The sequence below is a fragment of the Loxodonta africana genome, chromosome 6, assembly GCF_030014295.1.
Source record: "Loxodonta africana isolate mLoxAfr1 chromosome 6, mLoxAfr1.hap2, whole genome shotgun sequence".
In the NCBI taxonomy this organism is placed as follows: Eukaryota; Metazoa; Chordata; class Mammalia; order Proboscidea; family Elephantidae; genus Loxodonta; species Loxodonta africana.
Window position 1 is genome coordinate 27,672,771 of NC_087347.1, and position 23,885 is coordinate 27,696,655.

Here is a 23,885-nt window from a genome sequence, read left to right on the forward strand (position 1 = left end):
ATGGCTCTTTCAAATACCTTCCAACTGCCTAATATTCTACCATTAGTGATTATTTATAGCTAAACCTTTAGTCCCATTAAAATAAAATCCTCCTAAGTGATTACCCTAAAAGTCAGAATAGTGGTTACTTTCGTTTGGGAGAAGGGAGGGGTTGTGATGAGGTGGGGCACATAGCTGGCCAAGCTCTATTTCCAATCCTGGGTCCTAACAAGGATCTTCACTTTATAATAATTTATTAAGCTATACATTTTCTTTATGTAGTTTTCTAGATCTGTGTTATATTTTACAAAACGTTTAAACTTTTTGCAACTGTAATTTCTGAAGCCTTATTGATTTTTCATAATTTAAACCTAGGTTGAGTTTACCATACTCTTTACACCAAGTTTTTTTTCTTTAATTGTACTTTACACGAAGGTTTACAGTACAAACAAGTTTCTCATTAAACAATTAATACACGTATTGCTTTGTGCCATTGGTTGCCAACCCCATGACATGTCAACACTCTCCCCTTCTTAATCTTGGGTTCCCCATTACCAGCTTTCTTATCTCCTCCTGCCTTCTTGTCCTTGCCCCTGGGCTAGTGCGCTCATTTAATCTTGTTTTGTTTTATGGGCATGTCTAATCTTTGACTGAAGGGTGAACCTCAGGAGTGGCTTCATTACTGAGCTGTAAGGACGTCCAGGGGCCATATTCGTTGGGTTTCTTCAGTCTTGAGAGCAAGTTTTGAAAGAGGAAGAGGGAAGGCAAAAGAGGGAGGCCCCAACTGTCCTCCCATTTCTACTCCTCCAACATCATCACCTCCTTATTTTTCTATGCTTCACCTTCACATTCCCTACCACTCTTCCACACCCAGGACTATATATGGCTGCCCCCTTTCTGAGTCATTATTTGCTTCAGCTCAATGTTTCCCAAACTCCTTCTCTTCTGCGTATCCTATAAGGGGTATTATCACACATCCTTGATTTTCTGGGAGAGCCCAGATTTCAAATACTCTGTTTTGGTGTTCCCATAAATACACCAGGACTCTCAGGCCATCGTTTCTTATGTTCGATGGGCACTTGGAGGTCTTTAAAAGATTAGTGTGACTCCAAAGGGTGGCTTAGAGGCATGCTGCTGTAGGGCACTCATTAGATCCAGGGAGGGAACAGACACATAGGGCCCCAGGCATAAGAACTGTCCATCTGGCTTGGTTGTTCCTATTTTCACAGCAATTCAGGCCCTTCCCCCACTGTTTTCTATTATTAACAGATCCAGAAATCTGATCAGAGCAGCAGTAGCAGAGGGACTTTCTGGGAACCGTGCCCAGGAAAGGCCTAGAAGCCCTAAATTGAAATGAAGGGGCAGGTGGCAAAAAGGGAGCCCTAAACACTGTACTCTCATCCTGCCACCCAGTCAGGCACAGACCCATCCTGAAACCCAGGGTAGATGCCACTGCACCTCAACATTTCTGCTTCTCAGGACAGTCAGGCTGGGAAGCCAGAGGCCAGCAGCTCCCCCAGCCTATGCAGGCAAACTGCTCAAACTTTTGAAATAAAGCCCATCGTCTTGATAGTCAAAAAGGCAACTCAAAATATTAAATTCTATTTAAAAATCATCAATATAACCACCTATAAATCCCAGGATATATAATTTCAAAATATCAGAGAATGTATAGCCCCCATCCCCCCAAAAATAAAACAAAAAAAAACCAAGGAGGGGCAACAAAAAAGTATAGAACTCAGAGAATCAGAGTAAAAAACACAAATTATGTAATATTCCAAATTAAGACACAAAACTTTAACAGTCATAAAACAAAACATAAATATGTGCTATTTAGAAGAGTCATGTCTACAAAAAGATGTTACCAAAAGGTTGAGAGTTAAAGGAAGATATCCGGGAGTGGGAGGACTACAATTTTGCTCTTATTCAAGATTGCCTTGGCTGTTGTGGCACTTCGTATTTCCATACAAATTTTAGAATCAGTTTGTCAATTTTCACAAAAATAAAGTGGGATTTCACTTAGAATTGGGTCTAACCTGCAGATCACTTTGAGAGAACTGGCATCCTTACAATATTAAGTTTTCCAATCCACGGAGATGATCTACCCCTCCATTTATATAGGTCTTCAATTCCTCTCAAGAACGCTTCATAGTTTTCAGTGCAAAGGTTCTGTACATCTTTTGATATACAAGTGCCTATTTGTAGGCACTTGATTTTTCATGCTATTATAAACAATCTATTTTTAAAATTTCATTTTTATTGTTGGTATATAGGAAAACAATTGATTTCTTGTATATTGACTTTGTATTCTATGATCTTGTTAAATTCACTCAGTAATTCTAAAGGTTGTAGATTCTTTTGAATTATCTATGTGCATAATCATGTTGTAAGCAAAGAATGAGATTTATTTAACCCTTTATAATCCTTTGCCTTTTATTTTCTTGGTTTACCACACCGGCTCCGACCAGTATGATGGTAAATGGAGGTGTGATAGTGGACATCCTTCTCATTCCTCATCTCATGGAGATTTCAGTATTTCACCATTGAAAAGTTTTTAGTAGATTTTTTGCTGATTCTTTTTACTAAAAACATGTCCTTCTATTCTTGACTCTTTAAGAGCTTTTTTTTTTTTATGAACAGGTGAATTTTGTAGTATTCTGCCTCTATCTAGATTTTTCTCCTTTAATGTTAATTGCACTGATTGATTTTAAAGTATCAAACTTATATTTTTGCAATAAATCCAAGTTAGATCTATTACATTATCATTTTTATATTTTGCTAGATTTGATTGGCTTGTATTTTGTCTGGGGATTTTATGTCTACATTTACAGGAGAGGTTGGCCCTGGTTTTTTGTTCTTGTGATATCCTTGACAGGTTTTGGTGGCAGGGTTATGCTGCTCCAAAAGTGAGTTGGGAGTTGTTCCCTTTTTCTATTCACAGGAAGTTTACGTGAGATTGGTAATTTTAAGATTGGGGTGATGCCCCTTTTTCCATTTCTAAGGTTGTTGATATGTTTCTTCTGTCCTTTTTTTTGATCAGTCTTACCAGGGGTTTATCAATTTTATTGTTTTCATGGAGATGCCTTTTGTCTATGATTTTCTCGTTATTTGTTTTCTATTTTCTGATTTCTGCTTTTTTTTTTCTTTTGGTATTCCTCCTAATACTTTTTTAAATTTGCTATTATTTTCCGGTTTCTTGACATAAAAACTTAAGACCATTGACAATCAAACTTTCTTCTTTTGTAATGTGTGAATTTAAGGTTATATATCTTTTTTTAAGCATTGCTTTAGATGTATACCCTAAGTTTTGATATGGCATATCTTCATTATCATTCAATTTAAAATATTTTCTAATTTCCTTCATGATTTCTTCTTTGCCCCATGGGTTATTTAGACTGTATAGCTTAAGTTTCAAACAATTAAGAACTTTACAGTTTTTTTTTTTTTTTTTTTCCCGGCTTAATTCCACTACGGTCAGACATTCTATTATTGTAATGTTTTTGAAATTTCTTGAGGCTTGCTTGATGGCCAGCTAAGGTCAATTCTCACAAATGCTTCATGCAGAATTTTTAAAAAGTATGCATACTGTTGGTTTAGAGTGCAGTGTTCTATATATTCAATTAGGCTGTTTGTTATTCAAATTGTCAGCTTGTTATATCTGCTATTGAAATAAATGTGTTAAAAATATATATATAATTAAATTCTATAATGTATCAGGAAAGAAAAGTCTCATTTCATTCTATGGTTTCCTAGTCCAAATGCTTTCCTTGGGTTTTTGGTAGTAATAACTTTGTATATCCCCCTTTCCCAGCAGGTACAGTGAGCAGGAGAATCATATATATAGATAAGACAGGTATGCTCAGAAGGCAACTGATGCCTCCCCTTGTCCTGAAACAGTCACAGGCCCTCTAAAACCCTGGAAAGGATAAGCTGGAAGCAGGGGTTGGCTGTCTCTCACTAAAAGCCAGGCAGTCCTCCCAGGAGCAGGTATTCAAACAACTCTGGAGATGTGCTCCAAATGCTGTGCCCCAGAAACAGGTGAAAATTAAAGTCTATGATAAAATGCCCCAAGGGTAATCTTTTTACTTATGTCTCACCCACACTGGTACCAAGTTCTGGCTACTACAGAAAGGAGTGAGGTTTTGTCCCAGTAAGAGAAACTTTATCACATAAGGGGCACCACCATCCCAGTCTCCCAAACATCTTTCACTCATCCGTTGGACTCCTCCCGAGGGACGTATCCGCAAAGGAACCATCAATGCCGTCTTGGCAGTGGCAGTGTGTTTGTGAGTGCGTGTCTGTGTACAGAGGATAGAGGCAGGGGTGGGCAAGGGCTGCCAAAGTGCCAGATAGCTGTATATTGATAGAATAAAATCTCCAGTTTAAAGAAAACACTCATTTTTTATAAAAACAGAAGCATGTTTTATTTCAATCCTGTTGAGGGAGTGAGAGGGACGCAAAACATAAAATGAGGGGAGGGGTCTCTTTATACACACACATACACACACAACATCAAGATCAACTACAAGGAATAATACCCATTTCCACTGCCCCTCCCCCCCAACTCCTATGTGGGGTTCAAGGCCAGCTGAGGGAGAGAAAATGGGACAAGAATTAAGACACTATTGGCACAGTAACATGGCCAGTGCACCGAAAGATGGAGAAAATTTCCCAGGGAGCAAGGCCCTGGGCCTCAACTGCTTCCCCAGTGAAGGGAAAATGAGAAAACTTTGGCTCAACAGGAAGGCGGTTGGCAAAAATCAGGGTTACCCTAGTGGGCTTGCCAGAGCACAGACTATGGGCTGAAGGGAGTCAAAACATCTATCCAGTCCATGCTGTTCTCTGCTTTCACCAAGACTTCTCCTCTTCAGGCATGAGATTATTGACAGCTGGCCTGATTCTCCTCTTCATTTTAGAAGGTAGAAGAATAAGTGCTTATCCTACCCTTCCTACATCTAGGCTACTTAATTACTACTTTCTTGGCTCTAAAGAGACAGAATCCAATTAACAAGGCCGGCTCCCTTTGTGAAAGTCGGCTTGAAAGAGCCCTTGTGTTGGTAAAACTGCCTCTGCAAAGGTTTCTCTGAGCCTGCCCCTTAGAGACCCTCCCTCTACTTGTTTTAGAAACACCTTCAACTGTGTAAGATGAGGACAGAAAAGACTTGGTCCCTCTCAAGAGCTGGATTAGCAATCCCATCTTTGATTGGAGATGGGGGTGAGAGATAGTAGGTGCTGGCAGAGGGAAAGACTGGGGGTAGGCAAGGCAGTTTACACTAGGTTACAGATTCAAGCCTGTGAATTGGGAGCAGAACCATCCAAAGCTCCAGAGGAGGAAGGGAATTGAATTCTCTGACACAATATGAACAAATGGAAAATATTTTAGTCGTAACCCTGTAATTCCCATAGACCAAAAGGGAATGTGTCAAAAGAAAAGACTGAGTGAGCAAGCACGGCCCAACCCTCCATCGTAAATCTGAATAAAATGGACTCATTCAGCTAATACTGCTTCAAGTACAATCATGAAAGCAGCTGGATCTGCTGAAATTCACACTACAGCAAAGAATAGGATAAAGTAGCCAGTCACCTTAATTCCAAACATCTCCTTTTTAAAAGTCATCCAGAAAACATTTTTGAGAATTTGGATTGAAGGTGGGGTCTCCCCCACCCAACAGAATACCCTTCCAGGACAGCCTGATGAATTAAGACATGTATTTTAAAGTTTAGTAGGAGGGGAGTGAAAAAGTGAAAGCGCTGAGATTTGGGAAAAGCTAGCACTAAAGCCAGAAACAAGGTTAAGGTCCTTGTGGCATCCAAGGGGTAGGAGAATGGTAATGGGAAGTGAAATACATGGTGGGTTTCTGCCGTCCTTTGGCTTTACACCTTTCCCTTACTTCCCATTCCTCCCAACAGCTCAATGCAGCTATTGGCCTGCCAGAGGGAATGTAATGCCCAGACCAACTTTTTATTGAGCTTATGCAGCTAACAAACTTGTAAACAGTGCCAACTGACAAAGTTTTGCTGAGTATTACAGCTTGTGTCCACTAAACACGCCTCTCTCTGAGATTAAAAACAAAAAACCAAAGTAAACAAACACTGAGAGAGAATGAAGAGACACATCTTGAGTCTTCCAGGAAGGCAAAAGAGGAAACGCCCCATGGCTTGGTCCCAGGCGTTCACCATACCTAGAGTGCTGCTGCTCTCACCATGGTCTCCCCTCTCTGCCAGCGGCTAGGTAGAGGTGGGGGAGACGGTCATCTTGGGCACGCTGCAAATACAGCATTTGCTGGTGTTGACACCCTCCTGGGGCTGTGGTGGCAGACTGCTCTGTCAGGAGCCCACTTCCTGGGAGTAGCAGAAGGATCTCAGGTCCTTGAGGCAGCCTGAGATGGCAGCCCACACACCTCAGCAGGGTCCCTTGCCCCTTTTCTCCAGTGCGGTTCAGCATTGAGGTTGTCTATTCCCAGTCGATGATAAAACCTGAGCTGTTTTCCTCGCAGGTTCCCCCTCCCTTCCCCAATGCGGGGGAGTAGTGGGAGAGGACGGGGAGGATCATTGAGGGGGCAGGGGGATACCCCGGGGGTCAGTGACCTGGCCTTCTTGCAGGTTCTTCACCAGTTGTGCAAGCCAGCGTTTTGTGGTGGTGTCATCTTTTAGCACCTGGGCGAAGGTCGTGTCCTTCAACTGGTCAGGGAGGCACTGCCTGAGTGCTTCACGTGCCCTACATCAGGAACAAACAAACCAACCAGGGAGACCAACAAATAAACCCACATTCTGGGGACAGGGAAGAGCTCCTTTCTTAGACACAAATATACAGAATCCTAGAAATCTATGGCTCTGTCAAGTTACTTTATGAAGCCATTAAAACTTTTTAAAGTTTCTATTTGGCCTAAGTTCAGAGATCTCCAGGGCCTGTAGTCTGCAAAAATTTTCAAAATGATGCCCCAATGTAGAATTTCATGAGACAGCAAAATGGAGTTAAAAGGTAGAAGTTTACTCCAATTCAAACTGCTTTCTGATTTGTTACAGTAAATACTATCAAAATACTAGCTAGAAACACATGAATATGCTTTGGGTTACAATAATGCAACATTTCAAAAATCACAACATCAATAGGGGATATGACTTGATTTATAGTATGATAATGAATTTAAATTCTATACTAACTTATAAGTTTGTATTTGTAGGAACTGCTTCAGTTTTATAGTTAAAAATCCATAATAAAAGATGAGCAATAAAACAAAATTATGGTAGCAGTATTATCAGGTAAACTTTTAAACGTTTTATTTTCTTTAAAAAGACCAGCAGAAAATTAAATCCAAAAACTTCAAAAAGGTAAATGTTAAACTATTTATAGGGTTGTTTTAAACAAAGTCATGGCTTTTGTATTCAGTCTAGTTTTCTTTGTACTATAGAATTTTAAATAAGCACATTTTCAAACTTTGGCGCAAACAGGAACCACTGAAGAACAGGAGTAAAACTGACTGAAGAAACAGCTAGGGCTTGAATAACCTCAGTGGCAGGAGGCTGAGTTCACACTAAATCTAGTTATCCTCCCCATTCCTAGGAGCACAGAAATCACCCCATTATGTGGTTTAGCCTAATCTAAGCAAGTAGCTTTCAGCATGAATTATAGATTTACAAAGCAAAAGGTCAAACATTTCTAAAATGCATTATATCTACAATTATGTATGAGTTTTGGCAGAAAGACTACGAACATGAGATAAAATGATTGGCTCAGGGAGCTTACAGGAATCAAGGTGCGAACTGGAGATAAAATTTAAGAGCCCTCTGTTCTTTTTAAGAGATCTTTGAAAATATTCTTCTCTTTCTGGCCACCTGCAGTAGCAGTGGAACACTCAAACCACAGGTGTGATGCATCATAAGGCTTCCCTGGGAATTGCCTTGACTCTCTGGAATTTCAAGAGTACTGCAGACAGTTATGGAAACACTGGTGGCGTAGTGGTTAAGTGCTACGGCTGCTAACCAAGAGGTCAGCAGTTCAAATCCACCAGGCGCTTCTTGGAAACTCTATGGGGCAGTTCTACTCTGTCCTATAGGGTCACTATGAGTCAGAATCGACTTGATGGCAATGGGGGGTAGACAGTTACAGTGGCGAGATAAAATTCTGATGGATTTTTAAATTCAACACTCAGGTTTTAAAATGAATTAAGTTTTGTCCCAGACAAAACATAGTTATATTCCTTCCCTGTCCTGAAGATATATTAGCTATGCCAGGAGATGGGTAAACCATTCAGCAGAACATTTTCCCAAAGTCCTATACGTCCTGTAAATGTTTACCTGGGATTATCTGAGAGTCGAAGGTAACATCTCACTACATGCTTCAGTAGACGGGCAGAAGGCTCTTTGGACAGCTGCAGGACCATCTTACCCTGTTTCCCCCAGAACAGGGTGTAGAGTAGGGAAAAAACACACAATACACAAAATAATCCAAATTGATGTTAGCAATCAGATATTCCAGGAATCATCATACAAGGTTCCAGGGCCGTTATTTCTAGTTGGAAGCCAGAGGCTGCTCAGTGCCCATGGCAAAGGGATTAAGCTGTGTGATCACAAGTAGTTGCAAAAGGGGTAGAAGAAAAAACTCACCAAGATCATGGCAACATGGGAGAAACGCTCATATGTCTGACATATGTAAGCCAAACCAGTGTCATCTAAGAGGATCTTCTGAAGGATGAATGTGGCAACCTGGAGTAAAACAAAATTAAGGTGTTCAAAGGTTGCTCAGGCTTGTCTTCCAACTGTCTACCCATTCTCCCAGGAATGACCATTAATCAGAAAGCTGAGTAAACAGAGACCTTTGCATTCTACATGGTAATGGATAGAAAAGCAAGTATTAGACAAATGAGGAAAACTACTAAAGATGTTTTTATAGTTATAACTTACTCTACCAAATATGCATAATACAAAAAAAATTATCATATTGAATACTTCCTATGTACCAGTATTTTTTTCTAAAGACTTTACATATCTTATTTTCACAATAAGCCTATGAGGTGGGTACCATTATTATTCCTGTCATACATAAAAGGGTAAGTTCAGGGTAATTATCAGATTCTTAAAATCCCAGACACTTTCTCAGTTACTGAACACCTACTATGTACCAGATATAACTGCTAACCAATAAAATAACCTTGTCAGGAGGTTAAGGTCCCAAGTGACAAAGCTACTAAGTCACAGGGCTGGGACCCAAACCTAGTTTGAATGCCAGAGCCTCTCTCTTTTCTGTGGACCACTTATGCCTCATCTCTTCCAAATGAGGTAAGGTCGTTTCTATTCTTTTTTTTTAAGTGAAAGTTTACACATGAAGTCAGTCTCTCATACAAAACCTTATATACACCTTGCTGTATACTCCTAGTTGTTCTCCCCCTAATGAGACAGCACATTCCCTCCCTCCACCTTGTGTTTCTGTGTCCATTCAGCCAGCTTCTGTCCCCCTTGGCCTTTACATCTCCTCTCCAGACAGGAGCTGCCCACATAGTCTCAATGTGTCTACTTGATCCAAGAAGCCCACCCCTCACCAGTAAGGCCTTTTCTGTTCTTAAAAGATCTTGAAAAAATAAGATTTTAAACCTCTCTTTGAAAATTGCTCTAATAACAATAAAGAATATTCTGGCTGTGAAGCTTTTATCTAGCCTCAATTCTTCTTCCCTCAACCTAAACTCATTATTCTTTACAAAGAAGGGATTAAAAATGCTGGTTTAATTAAAATCAAGTATTTCTTATGACCCTCTTTCTTGGATGCTCATCAGAACCATTTGTGGGAATTATTTATTTTACTATTGTACTGAGGTACAGTCAGCCCTCTGTTTCCGTGGATTCAACCAACAACAGATTGCAAATACTAAAAACGTTATGCTGTTGCTGACACGTACTATGTAGTTAGGCCAACAATGGTTGCATCTGTACTGAACATGTACAGACTTTTTTTCTTGTCATCCCCTAAACAATATAGTGTAACAACTACTTACACATAGCATTTACATTGTATTAGGTATTATAAGTAATTTAGATATGATTTAAAGTATAAGGAGGATGTGTGTAGGTTATATGCAAATACTATGCCATTTTAAGTAAGAGAATAGAGCATCCATGAATTTTGGTATCTGGAGGGTCCTAGAACCAATCCCCCGCGGATATTGATGGATGACTGTATAATATTGTGGTAGGCTGAACAATCACCTCCAAAGAGATCCATGCCCTAATCACCAAAACCTGTGAATGTCACAGTACATGGCAAAAAGGACTTCCCAGATGCGATCAAGTTAAGGGTCTTGAGATGGGGAGATTATCCTGGAATATTCAGGTGGGCCCTAAATGTAATCACAAGTCCTTGTGAGAGGGAGATTTAGCCACAGAGAAAGCAATGTGACAGAAGCAGAGAGAAACTGGAAGATGCTAAACTCCTGGGGGACATAAGTCAAGGAATTCAGCTCTAGAAGCTATAAAAGGCAGGGAAATGGATTCTCCCCTAGAGCCTAAAGGGAGAATGTGGCCCTGCTGACATCTTGACTTTAGCTCAATGAAACAAATTTTGGACTTCTGGTCTCGAAAACTGAAAGAGAATAAATTTATGTTGTTTTAAGCCACTAAGTGTGTGGTAAATTTTTTTTTTTTTAGCAGCAGTAGGAAACTAATACAAACATATACACAGTAAAATGTATAAAGTATATTAATCTCAGTTGTAGCTTGATGAATTTTTATCCATGTATACAGAACATTTCCCATGGCCCAGAAGATCCCCTTGTGCCCTTCCCCAGTCAATATCCTTCCCTCAGAGGTAACCACTATTCTGACTTAACCCTATTGATTGGTTTTGCCTGTTCAACACATATGAACTCATAGGTGTCTGGCTTCTCATTTCTCTTGGGTACATACCTAGGAGTGGGACTGCTAGGCCTTAGGATAGGCTTATGTTTAGCTTTAGTGGATACTGCCCAACAGCTTTCCAAATTGGTTACACTATAAACTCACCTAGAGGGATTTTTTTAAAAACACAAATGCCCAGATTTTACCAACCTGAAGAATGACTCGGTAGGTTGAGAATGGAATCTGGACATCTGTATTTTTAAAACACTTCACAGCCTGTCACACAGCTCTGACCAAGAACCTCTGCTTTACTGGGTATCTATTATGGACAAAGTGTTATACTAAGTGTTGCACACAGAAAGTGAACACAAGGTCTCTGCTTGCATAGAGCAAAGGAAGACAAGGTATGGGAGATATTCTTATTGAGGCATAAAGATCAATAGGACAGATCTAGTTCTGAATAAGGAATGGAAATAGGGATTATTACAATAGGAATTCCTGGAAGAGGTAATAACTGAGCTAGTTATTATAAAAAATTAGGAAATGGAGATATTTAAATCCTATTATCCCAAAATAACCACTATAAATTCAGTCTTTTTTCTCCACACAAAAATCTAATCATAGTCTATATATTGTTATATATGCACTTAATTTATCTTGACTATCCGTGAAAATATATGGAATCTATACTATATTTGGAGCCCGGGTGGAGCAGTGGTTAAGAGCTATGGCTGCTACCCAAAAGGCTGGCTGTTCAAATCCACCAATCGCTCCTTGGAAACCCTATGGGGCAGTTCTACTCTGTCCTACAGAGTCACTATGAGTTTGACTCAACTCAACGACAATGGGGTAGGTAGGTATTGCTATTTATTTGTATATTTCCAATATTTCAATATTATGTAGAGTAAAGCAATAAGCATTATTGTAGCTAAACACTTATGCAATTCATAATTACGTCCCTAGTATTTCTAGAAGTAGAAGGACTAAAAAGAAACACAAATTTTTAAGACTTCTGATTCTCAAAAGCACTGTATAAGAGCACCAGGTCCTCAAATGGTCATAAAAATTGGGCCTGGGTCGTCTACTTATGAACTTAGAATTTATAATCATTCATGTTCAGGGCTCGAAGAGCATTGTTAGGACATCAGAGGTGACAGAAAACAGCTGGTTACCATGAAATAATTTTAACATTTTCTTCTTCTATTTAAATACTTCAATACTTATCCACAGCCTATATTAGTGTCTATTTTTCCCAATTATTCTTTCAGAATTTCTCTACCTTTTCCAGATGTGAGATTTAAAATAATTTTCTCCTCATCTTTAATATCTCCCAACATTCCTTCTTCAATGGTGAAATGGAAACAATGGACCAGTTCCTGATATAATCTAGTGGGTAAGGTATTTGTAAGAGGACCGCAATGAGGTTTTACTATGCCCTGTTCTGCAGTAACTGTAGGAGCTAGAAAAGGCTATAATGTTTGAATTATATCACCTGTACCTCAGTATGTATCTAAATGGTGATTTCCAATTACTTTTATGAAAGTAAGACTAGATGCAAGTAGTTTCCTCAAATCCCTTGTTTTTCCAAAGGGGAGGGCAGAAACAAATGGTAGGAAAAGATTCCTGAATTTGTGGTAGATGGCTCTGGGGCAACATTTCCTAAACTACGTTTCATCAAATATTAGCTTATCCATGGAATATTAACCAACAATCTGTGGTGGAGGTAACACATGGAATTTTATATTAATTATATATCAAACTACTCCCACATGGAAACTTATGCAGAGACATACCCTTAGAGGTAAAACGTAATAATTATCTACACTTTCAAGGAAATTAAACAGAATATGAACTTTAAAGAAAAAAATTTTTTTAAAAGAACTCAAAGGGTGGTAGGAACCTCAAAGAAAAGCTGAAAAGCCCTGAGAAGTGAGACAGCAGAGACAAAACTAACTGTAAAATTAAACCACTACATACATGCATAGAGTATTTCTGGAAGGGTACAAGAAAGTGGTTACACTGGTTATCACTGGGAATAGGAATTACGGACTGAAGTAGGAGGAGCTTACTTTTATTTGTATACCTTTTTGTACTATTTGAGTTTTTTACTTGTTCATGTATTGCCTATTCAAAATAAAAATTTAAAAAATCATTACACATGGCTTACACTCAACTCAGCAGTATTTATTGAATTAAAAATTAATTCAATGTGATTAAACACATACTAGAAGCAGAGGTCAGATACTGCTAAAAAACAGCCAGTGATGTGGAAAAGCAGCCTTGAGAAAAATCACATGATATGAAATAAAAAGTGATTAGAGAGAAAAAAGATAGATATGAAAGATAGAAACATGCGTAACTGACATCCCCGAAGCAAGCAGTCAGGACAAAAGAAAGAAGAAAACATAAAAATTAACAAATAGAGACATGGGCAGTATGCTCTTCCAGAAAAAATCTGACACAGAATTACCAAATGAACTTCAAGAATAATGAAAGATGCTTACAGACATCTACAAACAAAAAACGTATGTTCATCTACAAAAAGGAAAAAGGAGCCTGACCTCAGATTTCTCCATTGCAGCACTCAATACGAGAAGACAACTGGGCTACGCAACAGAGTTCTATACCCAGTCACGTTGTCATTCAAGTTTAAAGAACAAAATAAGGAGAAGCTCAAGTATATATACATTTGACCATGCGTAAAAAAACATCCGGAGTAATAGATTTGTGGTATGGGATATGGGTTCAGAGACAAGAAAGAAATATGTTTAACTTGATACCCTTCTGAATGGTCTGAGTTTTTTAATGATAATTTTATAACAATTTTTATTCAAAGAAAAAAAAACCATAAAAGCTTCAAAAAACCTGAAGACAGGAAGAAAATGATCCTGGAACCACAATGAGAAGCAGCTAAAGAGCCACTAAAATGTAGAATCCAATTAAGCTAAAAACACATACGGTTTTAGAAAGTTCACTTCCAGATTCCATAATGCGCAAACACAAAGGGATAATTTCTGTAGTCAATAAAAAGTTGATTACTTCTTGCTCATCTGTTTTCACCAAGGCCCCTAAAGAAAATACGGACAAAAATTATTTTTAGAGTCAAGATTTTCACTTAAAATTCATTTTGTTTACCCAACTAGCTATGAAATTCAAACAACATAGGACACAAACTGTGGTTGTGTGTCAGGGAATCAGATTCATACGTAAAAAAGAAGAAAAGCATAGGCTGACTGATATCAGTTAGCACTGAAAGATCAGATGCCAAATTTGGTCCATTACGTAGCTGGCCGTTTAGCCATCTAAATAATTTTTCTATCACTCTTGTTGGACATTGTTAAAATAACATCACCAGTCTATTCACCAATTATGTTCCTTTCCAATTTCAAGTAAGGGAGAAGAATCTACATCACTATTAAAGCATATTCCCAGGTAGCAAAGAAATGGCACTAGTCTGAATACTACTTCTCAATGAGCATAAATATGCATTGTTTTCTGGTTACTCAACTGCCTCTTTCCTCAAAGCGCACAAAGATTGTAGGATATACCCAAAAGAAAAACACAGTTACATGGTTCTGCAACTAGTTTACCTAAGTTTGCTAGATAAAGTTACTTTCCCTTTGTATGTCTCTGTTTCTTCATAAAATCAAAGTTGGAACAGATGATTTCTAAAATTCATTCCAAACCTATTATTCTATGGGTTTTTAGACTATTAATACCACTGTTCAGGTGACATATACAGTTCAATGATATCTTCTCCATTCTGTATATATGCATCACTAGCTTTTATATGAAAGGCCTTCGTTACCTGGACCTGTAATAACTAAATTATCTTAGGAGAAAGGAATATCATTTGCTTAAATCAGAACTGGCAATCCATAAATGTTATATATATCTAAACCCCAGAGCAACCAATATGTACCAGAATTTACTAATACAGCCTAAAGCATATCTCTATTACTATTTCATTTAGATTCTACATGTAAGTCTATAATCCATTTTAAGTTAATTTTTGTATAGGCTGGATTGTGGCTTTTTTTTTTTTTTTTATGGATATCCAATTGTTCTATCATCATTTATTGGAAAGATAATCCTTTCTCTACTAAAGTACCTGTGCACCTGTCAAAAATCAATTGACCACATATATATTGGTCTATTTCTGGAGTCCCCATTGTGTTCCACTGATCTACATGGCTGTACCTTCTCTAATACTACACCATCTTTACCACTACAGTTTTCAGTAGATCTGGAGATGAGGTAGTGTACATCTTCTATATTTGTTCTTTTATAAAAAAAAAAAAGTTTGGATATTCTAGTTCCTTTGCCTTTTCATATATATTCCTGTCAATTTCAACAAGAAATTGTGGTAGGATTTTGTTAGAATTGCTTTGAATCTATGGATTAGTTTGGGGAGTATTGACATTCATATTCAGTCTTTCAAACAGTGAACATGGTGTATCTCTGTATTTATTTAGGTCTCCTTTGATTCCTTTCATTAGTGTTTTTTCAGCTACAGATCTTGCTCAAATTTTTAAAGATTTCTACCCAACTTGTTCATGTATTTTGGTGCTATCATAAGCGGTAATTTAAAATTTTTTCAATTCCTAATTGTTTACTGCTAATATACAGAAATATGATCATTTTTTTTGTATACTGACCTTGTATTCTACAACCTTGCTAAACTCATTAATTAGTTCTAGTAGTTTTTTGTAGATTCTTTGGGATTTTGAGTGTCAGTCAAGTTGTCTGTGAATAGACAGTCTTATTTCTTCCTTTCTAATTTGTATGTCTTTTACTTCTTTCTCTTGTCTTAACACACTGGCTAGGATATGACATACAAGATGATATTGAAAAGGAGTGATGAGAATGGACATCCTTGCCTTGTTTTCAGCCTTAGGAGGAGAGCAGCCATTCTTTCATCAGTAACTATATATTAGCTATAGGTTTTTTAAAAAAATACATGCATTTTATTGGGCTGAAAAAGTTCCCCCCACCCCGCCACCCCATTCCTAGCTTGTTCAAAGTTTTTATCATGAACGGATGCTGGACTCTGTGAATGGCTTTTTTTTTTTTCCTCCATCTACAGAGATGAGCATGTGATTTTTCTTCTTTAATCACTTGATATGTTCATATCAGCTGATATTTCAAAGTTGAAATGGTCTTGCATTACTGGGATGAACCCCATTTGATCACAATGATCCTTTTTAGATACTGCTGGATTTGATTTGTTAGCATTTTGTTAAGGATTTCTGTATTTATATTCAGGAAGGTACTGGTCTATAGTGTCCTTTTCTCAAAATATTTTTGTCTGGTTATATTATCAGAGTAGTGGTAGCCTCAAAAAGCATTGAGAAGTGTTCTTTCTCTTTTATGTTCTGGAAACATAGAATTGATATTATCTCTTTTTAAGAAATTTGGTAGAATTCACCAGTGCAGCCATCAGGGCCTAGAGTCTTCTATGTTAGAAAGTCTTCAACTACAAAAGCCATTTATTTACTAGATAAGACTACTCACGTTATCTTTTCCTTGAGTGCATGCTGGCAGATCATATCTTTCAAAAATTTGTCCATTTTATTTAATTTGTCAAATTTACAGGAATAGAGTTACTAGTATTATTCCTCACTACCCTTTTAATGTATGTAGAGTCTATAATAATGTGCCGTCTTTAATCCCTGATATTTGTAATTTGTGTCTCCTCTTTTTTTGTTGGTCAGTCTGATTAGAGGTTTATTGATTTTATTCATTTTTTCAAAGAATCAGCTTTTGGTTTCATTGATTTTATCTCCTGCTTTTCAGTTCTCAGTTTCACTCATTTCTGCTCTTTATTATTTCCTTCCTTCTCTTTGGTTTAACTAGTTCTTTTTCTAGTTTAAGGTGGATGCTTGGACCATTGATTAGAGGCCTTTCTGATATAAGTATGCTATAAATTTCCCTCTAAGCTCAGCTTTAGCTGCATCCCACAAATTTTGATATGTTGTGTTTTCACTTTTACTCAATTTCAAATATTTTTAATTTTTCTTGTGTATTATTTCATTTATATTCAAACTTGTATGGTAACCCTTAAGCTGTAGGCAAAATGTTCTTGGCCCAAATATTCACCTTCTGCTAGCTCTCTCAACTGACTTGGAGAAACTGAGTTTCTGAAAATATACGTAAGGGCAGACAACTGGTTTCGCGCTGTCCAAGTCTTTTTTTTTTTTAAATTACCCTATTCTTAACCTTTATCCTAACGTTACATAAATGCATCATCCTATTGCAGCAGTCAAAAAAATCACAAGTAGATTGATTGAGTCAGAGTTAAGGATATAAATGTTTTCTTTTGGCTGGAATCATGTTGATGTTTTAAACTTTGCATGAGAAATTTTTATAGCTTCAAAGAAGAAAACTTTATGTTAGAAAAGTTCCTAATTAGAATACCACTTGCAGGGAGATGCAAAAAACAATAACATTCATTTGGAGTATATGAGAAGGGGATTGGTCCTTAAAAACCAAATAAAATGTCTCTGGAAATACGTCTTAAAAATGCCAAACTTAAATTTTACTTCCTGTTTTATGGTTAATAATCATGGAGATATAAACACCAGTTAAGCATAGAAAAAATAATCCAACAAAATAAAGTTTGTATGATCAATATTCTTATTGTTTGTTCAGTACTTAAACAAAAACTAAGAGAAAGAGACACTGAAAAAGGGTGATTTAAAAAAGAAACCTTTTAGATGTATTACATTTCATAAATCCAAAGATAGTTCTTTACTACCCAGGAGCCTGAGATCTGAAATGGCTGATTTATTACTTTCTTAAGTAAAAAGTATTTTAGACACATCCTCCATAGTAAATGTATATAGAAACATTAACCAGAGCATAAAAAGATTTAGGTAAAACAGCAAAAGGTAAACCACTGTAGTTGTGGGAGAATAGTTAGAAGCAAGAAAGATAAAAAATTCCAAACTCAAAATCTTATTCCTGAAATAACAGTCTCTATTTATTGAATCAAGTACTTAATCTTTACTCTCCCTACAATTTTCAGTAAACAGTTCTACATATATGCTGAATGTAATCACAAACAGGCTTATTTAATCTCCATAGCCTTATTAGTAATACTCACTATGATGCTTGATAACAGCCATCACATTCCTGACTCTCACTTATTAATGAAAATAAGCTCAACCTCAAAGACAAAACTAAACAATTGGTGAACAAAAGCTGGAAGGGCAAGGTAAAGCACCCAATCTAGACTACTATTATGAATGATGATTTCAGGCTAGAGAAAACAACCCTAACAACTTACCAATAACTCCAAGGCTGGTGAGCCGAAGATACTCAAAAGGGCGTGTCTTGCTGACAGTGTGCAAAAAGGGGTACAAAAAAAGGGGGATGTGTGCTGCGAGAAATGCTGACCTGGAAGAAAAAAATAATCATGTTCAGTGCTCAGAGTTGATTTCTACTGATCTTGAACATTCAAATTCCTGGGTGGTTAATTCCGTAAGGCCTATAACATTGCCAGAACAAAGAATCCTTAGGAAAAAATGTTGCTGGTCATTAGCCCAGACCAGTGGTTCTCAACTGGGGGCAATTTTGCTTCCCCGGGGACATGTGGCAATATCTGAAGACATTTTTGGTTGTCACAGCTGAGGGGTGCTATTGGCATCTAATGGGTAGAAGTCAAGCATGTTGTTAAACGTCCTGCCATGCACCGGTCAGTCCCCTCCTGCTTGCCCACAACAAAGGGTTATTTAGTCAAAAATGTCAATAGTGCTAAGGTGGACAAACCAGGTTGAAAAACCCTGGTTTAGGCCAATGGTTAAGAGAATATGTCATTTTCCCTGTATCAGCACCAAGTACCTTCAAAATGGATTAATTTAAAATAGCCAACTGCAGATTTTAAAAAACAGGTCATAAAATGCTACTAACTGATCAAAAGATTCTCCTAGATTCCCTGCCTCACCTAGTTCATGACTAAATAATATTCACAGGTGCAGTCAAACAAAACCTTATAAGCCAAGACAACAAAATAAAGCAGCCCTTATCAGGTTTATCTGCTATGCTTAAATGCACACTCTTGCTTTTAGTCCTTTCTAATATACTAAGTACTCTAAACTCACTTCAATCTGCAGCTGTATGTCAGGTAACAAATATAGAATCTGATCTGTTACTTCATATTATTATTTATAGTTGCACCAACATCCAAGACTTTGAATACACAAGTACTCCTGTATTTTTCTAAGTACTTAAAAGTAATTTTATTGGTAACTTCTCTAAAGCCCAGAAAGGCTAGTGTCAGTCTCGCACTCAGGTTTTATAAAGAAACTTTACAGAGAGAGGAAAGCCTTTAATGAAATGACTATTAAGTGCCTTAAGGCCATAAGAGCCACATAGCAGATTCTTGAACAGGATTTCCCTTTACTTAATTTTTCAGCTACAGAAGGATGGCAAAAACATTTTAACTCACACGCCAATTGCCATCCATTATAGAAGCTATCTAGAATGTTCTGTTAAGGATTCTGAGACCAGATCTGGGCTTAGTGGGAAAAAGTGCAGGACTAAAAGATTTACTGAACTCCTACTATGTGCCTCACATATGGCATAGTGATGCCTACCATGAGTTTAAGCAGGAGAATTAGTTGTATGCCTGGCACATAATTACCTTTGCTGAGATGTGAACACAGATCCCTTAAAGTTCATTGCCATGAATGGGTAAAAAGTAAACAGGAGTCTCGATCACACACACACACACACACGTGTGCACACATACATACATCCCATTGCATACCCCTGCCCTCATTACTCAGAGAAAATTTAGGACCAAATTCAATATAAGCCTCAACCAAAGCATTTACCTGGTTTCTGGATGTGACGCCACACATTGCAGTAAAGCAAGGGCATTGCAAACTCTATTTGACTGGTGTGCTGTCAAGGTGGGTGGATTGATAGATGGATAAATATTTACAATTTCCTAAAAAACAGAAATCAGCACCAGATGAACAAGAAATAACTTATTAGTAAATTGATTCCCAAAATTTAATGCAAAAATTAAAAAAAAAAAAAAGATTCAGTCCTGAACCCTCAAAGAGGGAGCAGAAATAAACAAATAAAGCTCCCATCCTTTGATCCCAAACATACTTGATTGAGATTTACTAGCCAATTTCTACATATGTCTCTAGGAAGATTTCTACGGAAGCAACTGTGATCACCTATACTTCTTATATCCTACATCCGTTGAGGCTTTTGCTTGAGAGATCCTTATATTTTTATAATTCCTCCTTTTGTCAGCATTCTGCTTGAAGTTACACCGATGAAATAGCTGACCAGAAACTGTTAGTAGGTCAACCATAGTGACTCATAAAAACGTTTGAGTTTGTTTAGGTAACAACTATAAAAAGGAGGAGATAAAAGCATGGGTATATGAGTATATGGACACAGAGCAGTGACTATATGTGCTGCCAAAAGGTGATAATCTGCTAAAAAATTCCATTATTTTAATTGTAAAACTTCTACATGAAAATGTCCCCATAACAAACTTTTGTTTCTTGACTACAGGAAGTAAGGATGGAATGTGAATTTATTTAACAGATTTGAAAAGTTAATCTAATTAGGAATTTTGGGCAATACTTGAAGGGATGATCATTTCAAAATTGATGTATCACATCAATTTTTTTGCCACCAATGATATTGTGGTTAGGAACAAGTTTCAGATATTTATTCTTTAATGTACACATATACTCATGTTTAATGCTATATCTGTCGTATCTTCACCTTAACATTTTTTCCCCAGATATATACCTTGCAATCTTTACACCTTATTTTCCACCTTCTTCCCCCGTCACGTAGAATCATCTTACAGTACTCCTAAAGCTGTGTTTCTCAAAAGGCAGTCCTTAGGCCACCTGCATCAGAATCACTTGAGGTAGGGGAGGTACTTGTTAAAAATACAGACTTTAGGGCCCACCCAGAAAATCGACTGAATCTCTTGGGTGGAATCCTAGAATCTGCATTTTAACAAGCATCTTAGACTTTTCTAAAATAGGTTCTTATGAACGCTAACGTTTAAAGAATCATCCTCCTAAAGTCCTCAAAATCATCTGGGCAAAGAAAGATACACTAACAAAGTGTGATGAACAGGACTGCACTGTACTCATCGATACACACCCACCTGTAAAAGTGCTGCAATAGTACCAAACGAATGCCACAGCATAGGTGCAAGGTCAGGAACAGATTCTCGCTTCTTACTTAGCTCCAGCAAAGCATTTTCCCTTGTCTCAGGACTGGACAGCTCATTAATCCACTGATAGATCTTTTCTCTATCCACTTGAGCCAGTGCCGTAGGCACAGGCTTTAAGGTGAAAATAAGAAAGTATACATGTAAGTTTCATTACAGTCAAATCAAGTCTTACTCTGCAATAGTGCTTTAGGGGGAATATATTTTTCCACAAACACCAGGGGAACTTTTTCAAATATATTAACTTGGATGTAAACTAATTCAACCTCTTTGGCAGTAATCTACCAAATCTAAAATGTACACACACTTTGATTTAGTAATTCTGTATCTAGGAATTTATCCTAAAGGTATACTTGGGCTACAGTAGGGCTGAACTAAAAACATTTGCCACTTTTACTGCTGTATTGTTTTAAAAGCAGAAAACTTGGAACAATAAGTATCTAACAATTAAAAAAAAACAAAAAACTCATTGTTGTCAAGTCGATTCCAACTCAGCAACTCTATAGGACAGAGCAGAGCTGCCCCATAGTTTCCAAAGGAGCACCTGGTGTATTCGAACTATCGACCTTCTGGTTTGCAGCTGTAGCACTTAATCATTATACCACCAGGGTTTCCTCTATCAATGAAGGAACTGGTTAAATGTATTGGTACATTTATAATAGAATTAATTCTTTGAAAAAATGAGATAGTGTTAAATGTGCTGATATGAAATAAAAAACAAAAAAATTTTCAAAATGCACAGAATAGCATATATGCTTCCGTTAACATATGCGTACATATTCTTAGATTTACAGACAACATTTCTAGAAGAACATATAATAAACTTCTAACTAGCAGTTACCTCTAAGGTTTGGGATCTAGGAGACTTACTTTTCACTGTACACAACAAAACTTCCTGCATAAACTATTTAACCAAATGCATGAAATAGCTTTTGAAAGAGAAAAACATTATACCCTCCCCACCTGTTGCTAGTCCCTCCCAAGTAATTCTGGCATCCCCTCCAAGGAGAACCAAACCTATGTCATTTGGAAAAGCTCCTCCTCCTAGTAATTCTTATATTTACCACATTTCCGCCCCTTTGAGAATCATTCACTACTTACTCATGTAGGGACTATATAAACAGATTAACGTGATATGTTCTCAATATTGTGCTGAAGAATCACAATATTCCCATTTCTATAAAATTTGAGCATTTCTGTAATTCTTCATAGTTGTCAAAAGCCTTGTGACCTCGGTTAAGTACCATAATTATTCTTACCTGGAAAATAAGATGGCAAGCTAGAAAAATGACTGCCGTTGTTACTTGTAGCTCTGAGGTCCTAAAAAACACACGGTCATTTCTATCCCTATGTTTAATATTTTCTGACTTAATTCTCCCCAAACTGTGAAATAGGTAGATATCAAAAAAGGGAATCTACACTTGCAGATAAGAGCGCTGATGCTCAAGAGGAATTAACTTGTTCTACTCACCCAGGTAAGGAGCCCTGGTGGCTCAGTGGTTAAAGTATGTGGCTGCTAACCAAAAGGTTGGTGGTTCAAACCCACCAGCCACACTCCACACGACAAAGACATGGTAGTCTACCTCTGTAAAGATTACAGCCTTGGAAATTCTATGGAGCAGTTCTACTCTGTCCTATATGGTCGCTATGAGTTGAAATTGACTCGATGGCAACAGTTTTTTTTTAATTCACACAGGTACCAAGTTGTGTATTCTAACACTTTCTTGAACAGTATTACACAGCTTCTTACAGTCGTAGTTGCATGTTCTCACTACACTCTGATGTGTTAGAATGATGAGGAACAAAAAGGACAACTGTCTTTTTTGAGGAGCAGAATGAAGTCTAACAGGGACTCTGACGTGGACTCAAATTTAACCGAACTTGACAATATTGTTGTTGTCAGTTCTGACTCATAAAGACCCCATGGGAGACAGTAGAACTGCCCCCATACGGTTTCCAAGGAGCAGCTGGTGAATTCGAACCGCAGGCAGACCTTTTGGTTAGCAGTCAAGTTCTTAACCAATGCATCACCAGGGCTCCTCTTGAACAATAGCCGCCTTCTTTTTTAATTTTTTATCGTGCTTTGGGTGAAAGTTTACAGCTTAGGTTAATTCCTCATACAAAACTTCATACACATTATTGTTATGCAACCCTAGCTGCAATCCCTATAATGCGATAGCACACTCCCCCTCTCCACCCTGGGGTTTTCTGTGTCCATTCAACCAGCTTCTATCCCTTTCTGCCTTCTCATCCTGCCTCTGGACAGGAACTGCCCATTTAATTTTATGTATCTTCTTGAACTAAGAAGCACACTCTTCTTGAGTATTATTTTATGTTTTACAGCCCAGTCTAATCTTTGTATAGGGTCCCTGTGAGTCGGGATCTACTCAATGGCAACGGGTCTGGGTTTTGGTTTTTAACCTTTTTCTGAAGAGTTAGCTTCAAGAATGGTTTTAGTTCTGGATTAACAGTCCAGGGGCCATGTCTTCTGGGGTTCCTCTAGTCTCCGTCAAATCCTTAAGTCTGTACTTTTTTTTTTTTTAATGTGAATTTGAGTTCTGCACCACACTTTTCTCCTGCTCCATCAGGGACTCTCTGTTGTGTTCTCAGGGTAGCCATTGGTGGTAGCGGGGTACCATCTAGTTTTTCTGGTCTCAGGCTGATGGAGTCTCTCCTTTATGTGGCCCTTGTGCCTCCTGGGCTAATATTTTCCTTGGGTCTTTGGTGTTTTTCATTCTCCTTTCCTCCAGGTGGGCTGGGATCAACTGATGCACCTTAGATGGCCGCTAGCAAGGCTTTAAGACCCCAGGCGCCACTCACCAAAGTAGGATGCAAAACATTATCTTAATAAACTTTGTTATGC

General features: G+C 37.7%; 1 protein-coding gene across 3 annotated transcripts in view; it reads right to left on the reverse strand.

The window, feature by feature from the left end:
* Positions 1-23,885, reverse strand: part of CNOT9 (CCR4-NOT transcription complex subunit 9) — a 32,751-nt gene that overhangs the window by 1,187 nt on the left and 7,679 nt on the right. The window contains exons 2-9 of one of the 3 annotated variants that reach the window (XM_023541545.2): positions 20,957-21,136; positions 19,644-19,759; positions 18,095-18,204; positions 13,765-13,874; positions 8,587-8,685; positions 8,278-8,369; positions 6,568-6,697; positions 4,364-6,321 (exon numbers count right to left, since the gene is read on the reverse strand). In XM_023541545.2, coding sequence (XP_023397313.1) covers positions 6,307-6,321; positions 6,568-6,697; positions 8,278-8,369; positions 8,587-8,685; positions 13,765-13,874; positions 18,095-18,204; positions 19,644-19,759; positions 20,957-21,136 — 852 coding nt within the window. In that variant the 3' untranslated portion in view covers positions 4,364-6,306. Of the gene's footprint in view, positions 1-4,363; positions 6,698-8,277; positions 8,370-8,586; positions 8,686-13,764; positions 13,875-18,094; positions 18,205-19,643; positions 19,760-20,956; positions 21,137-23,885 lie in introns of those variants that run through there. The other 2 variants (XM_023541543.2, XM_010602000.3) reach the window with 2 other exon arrangements.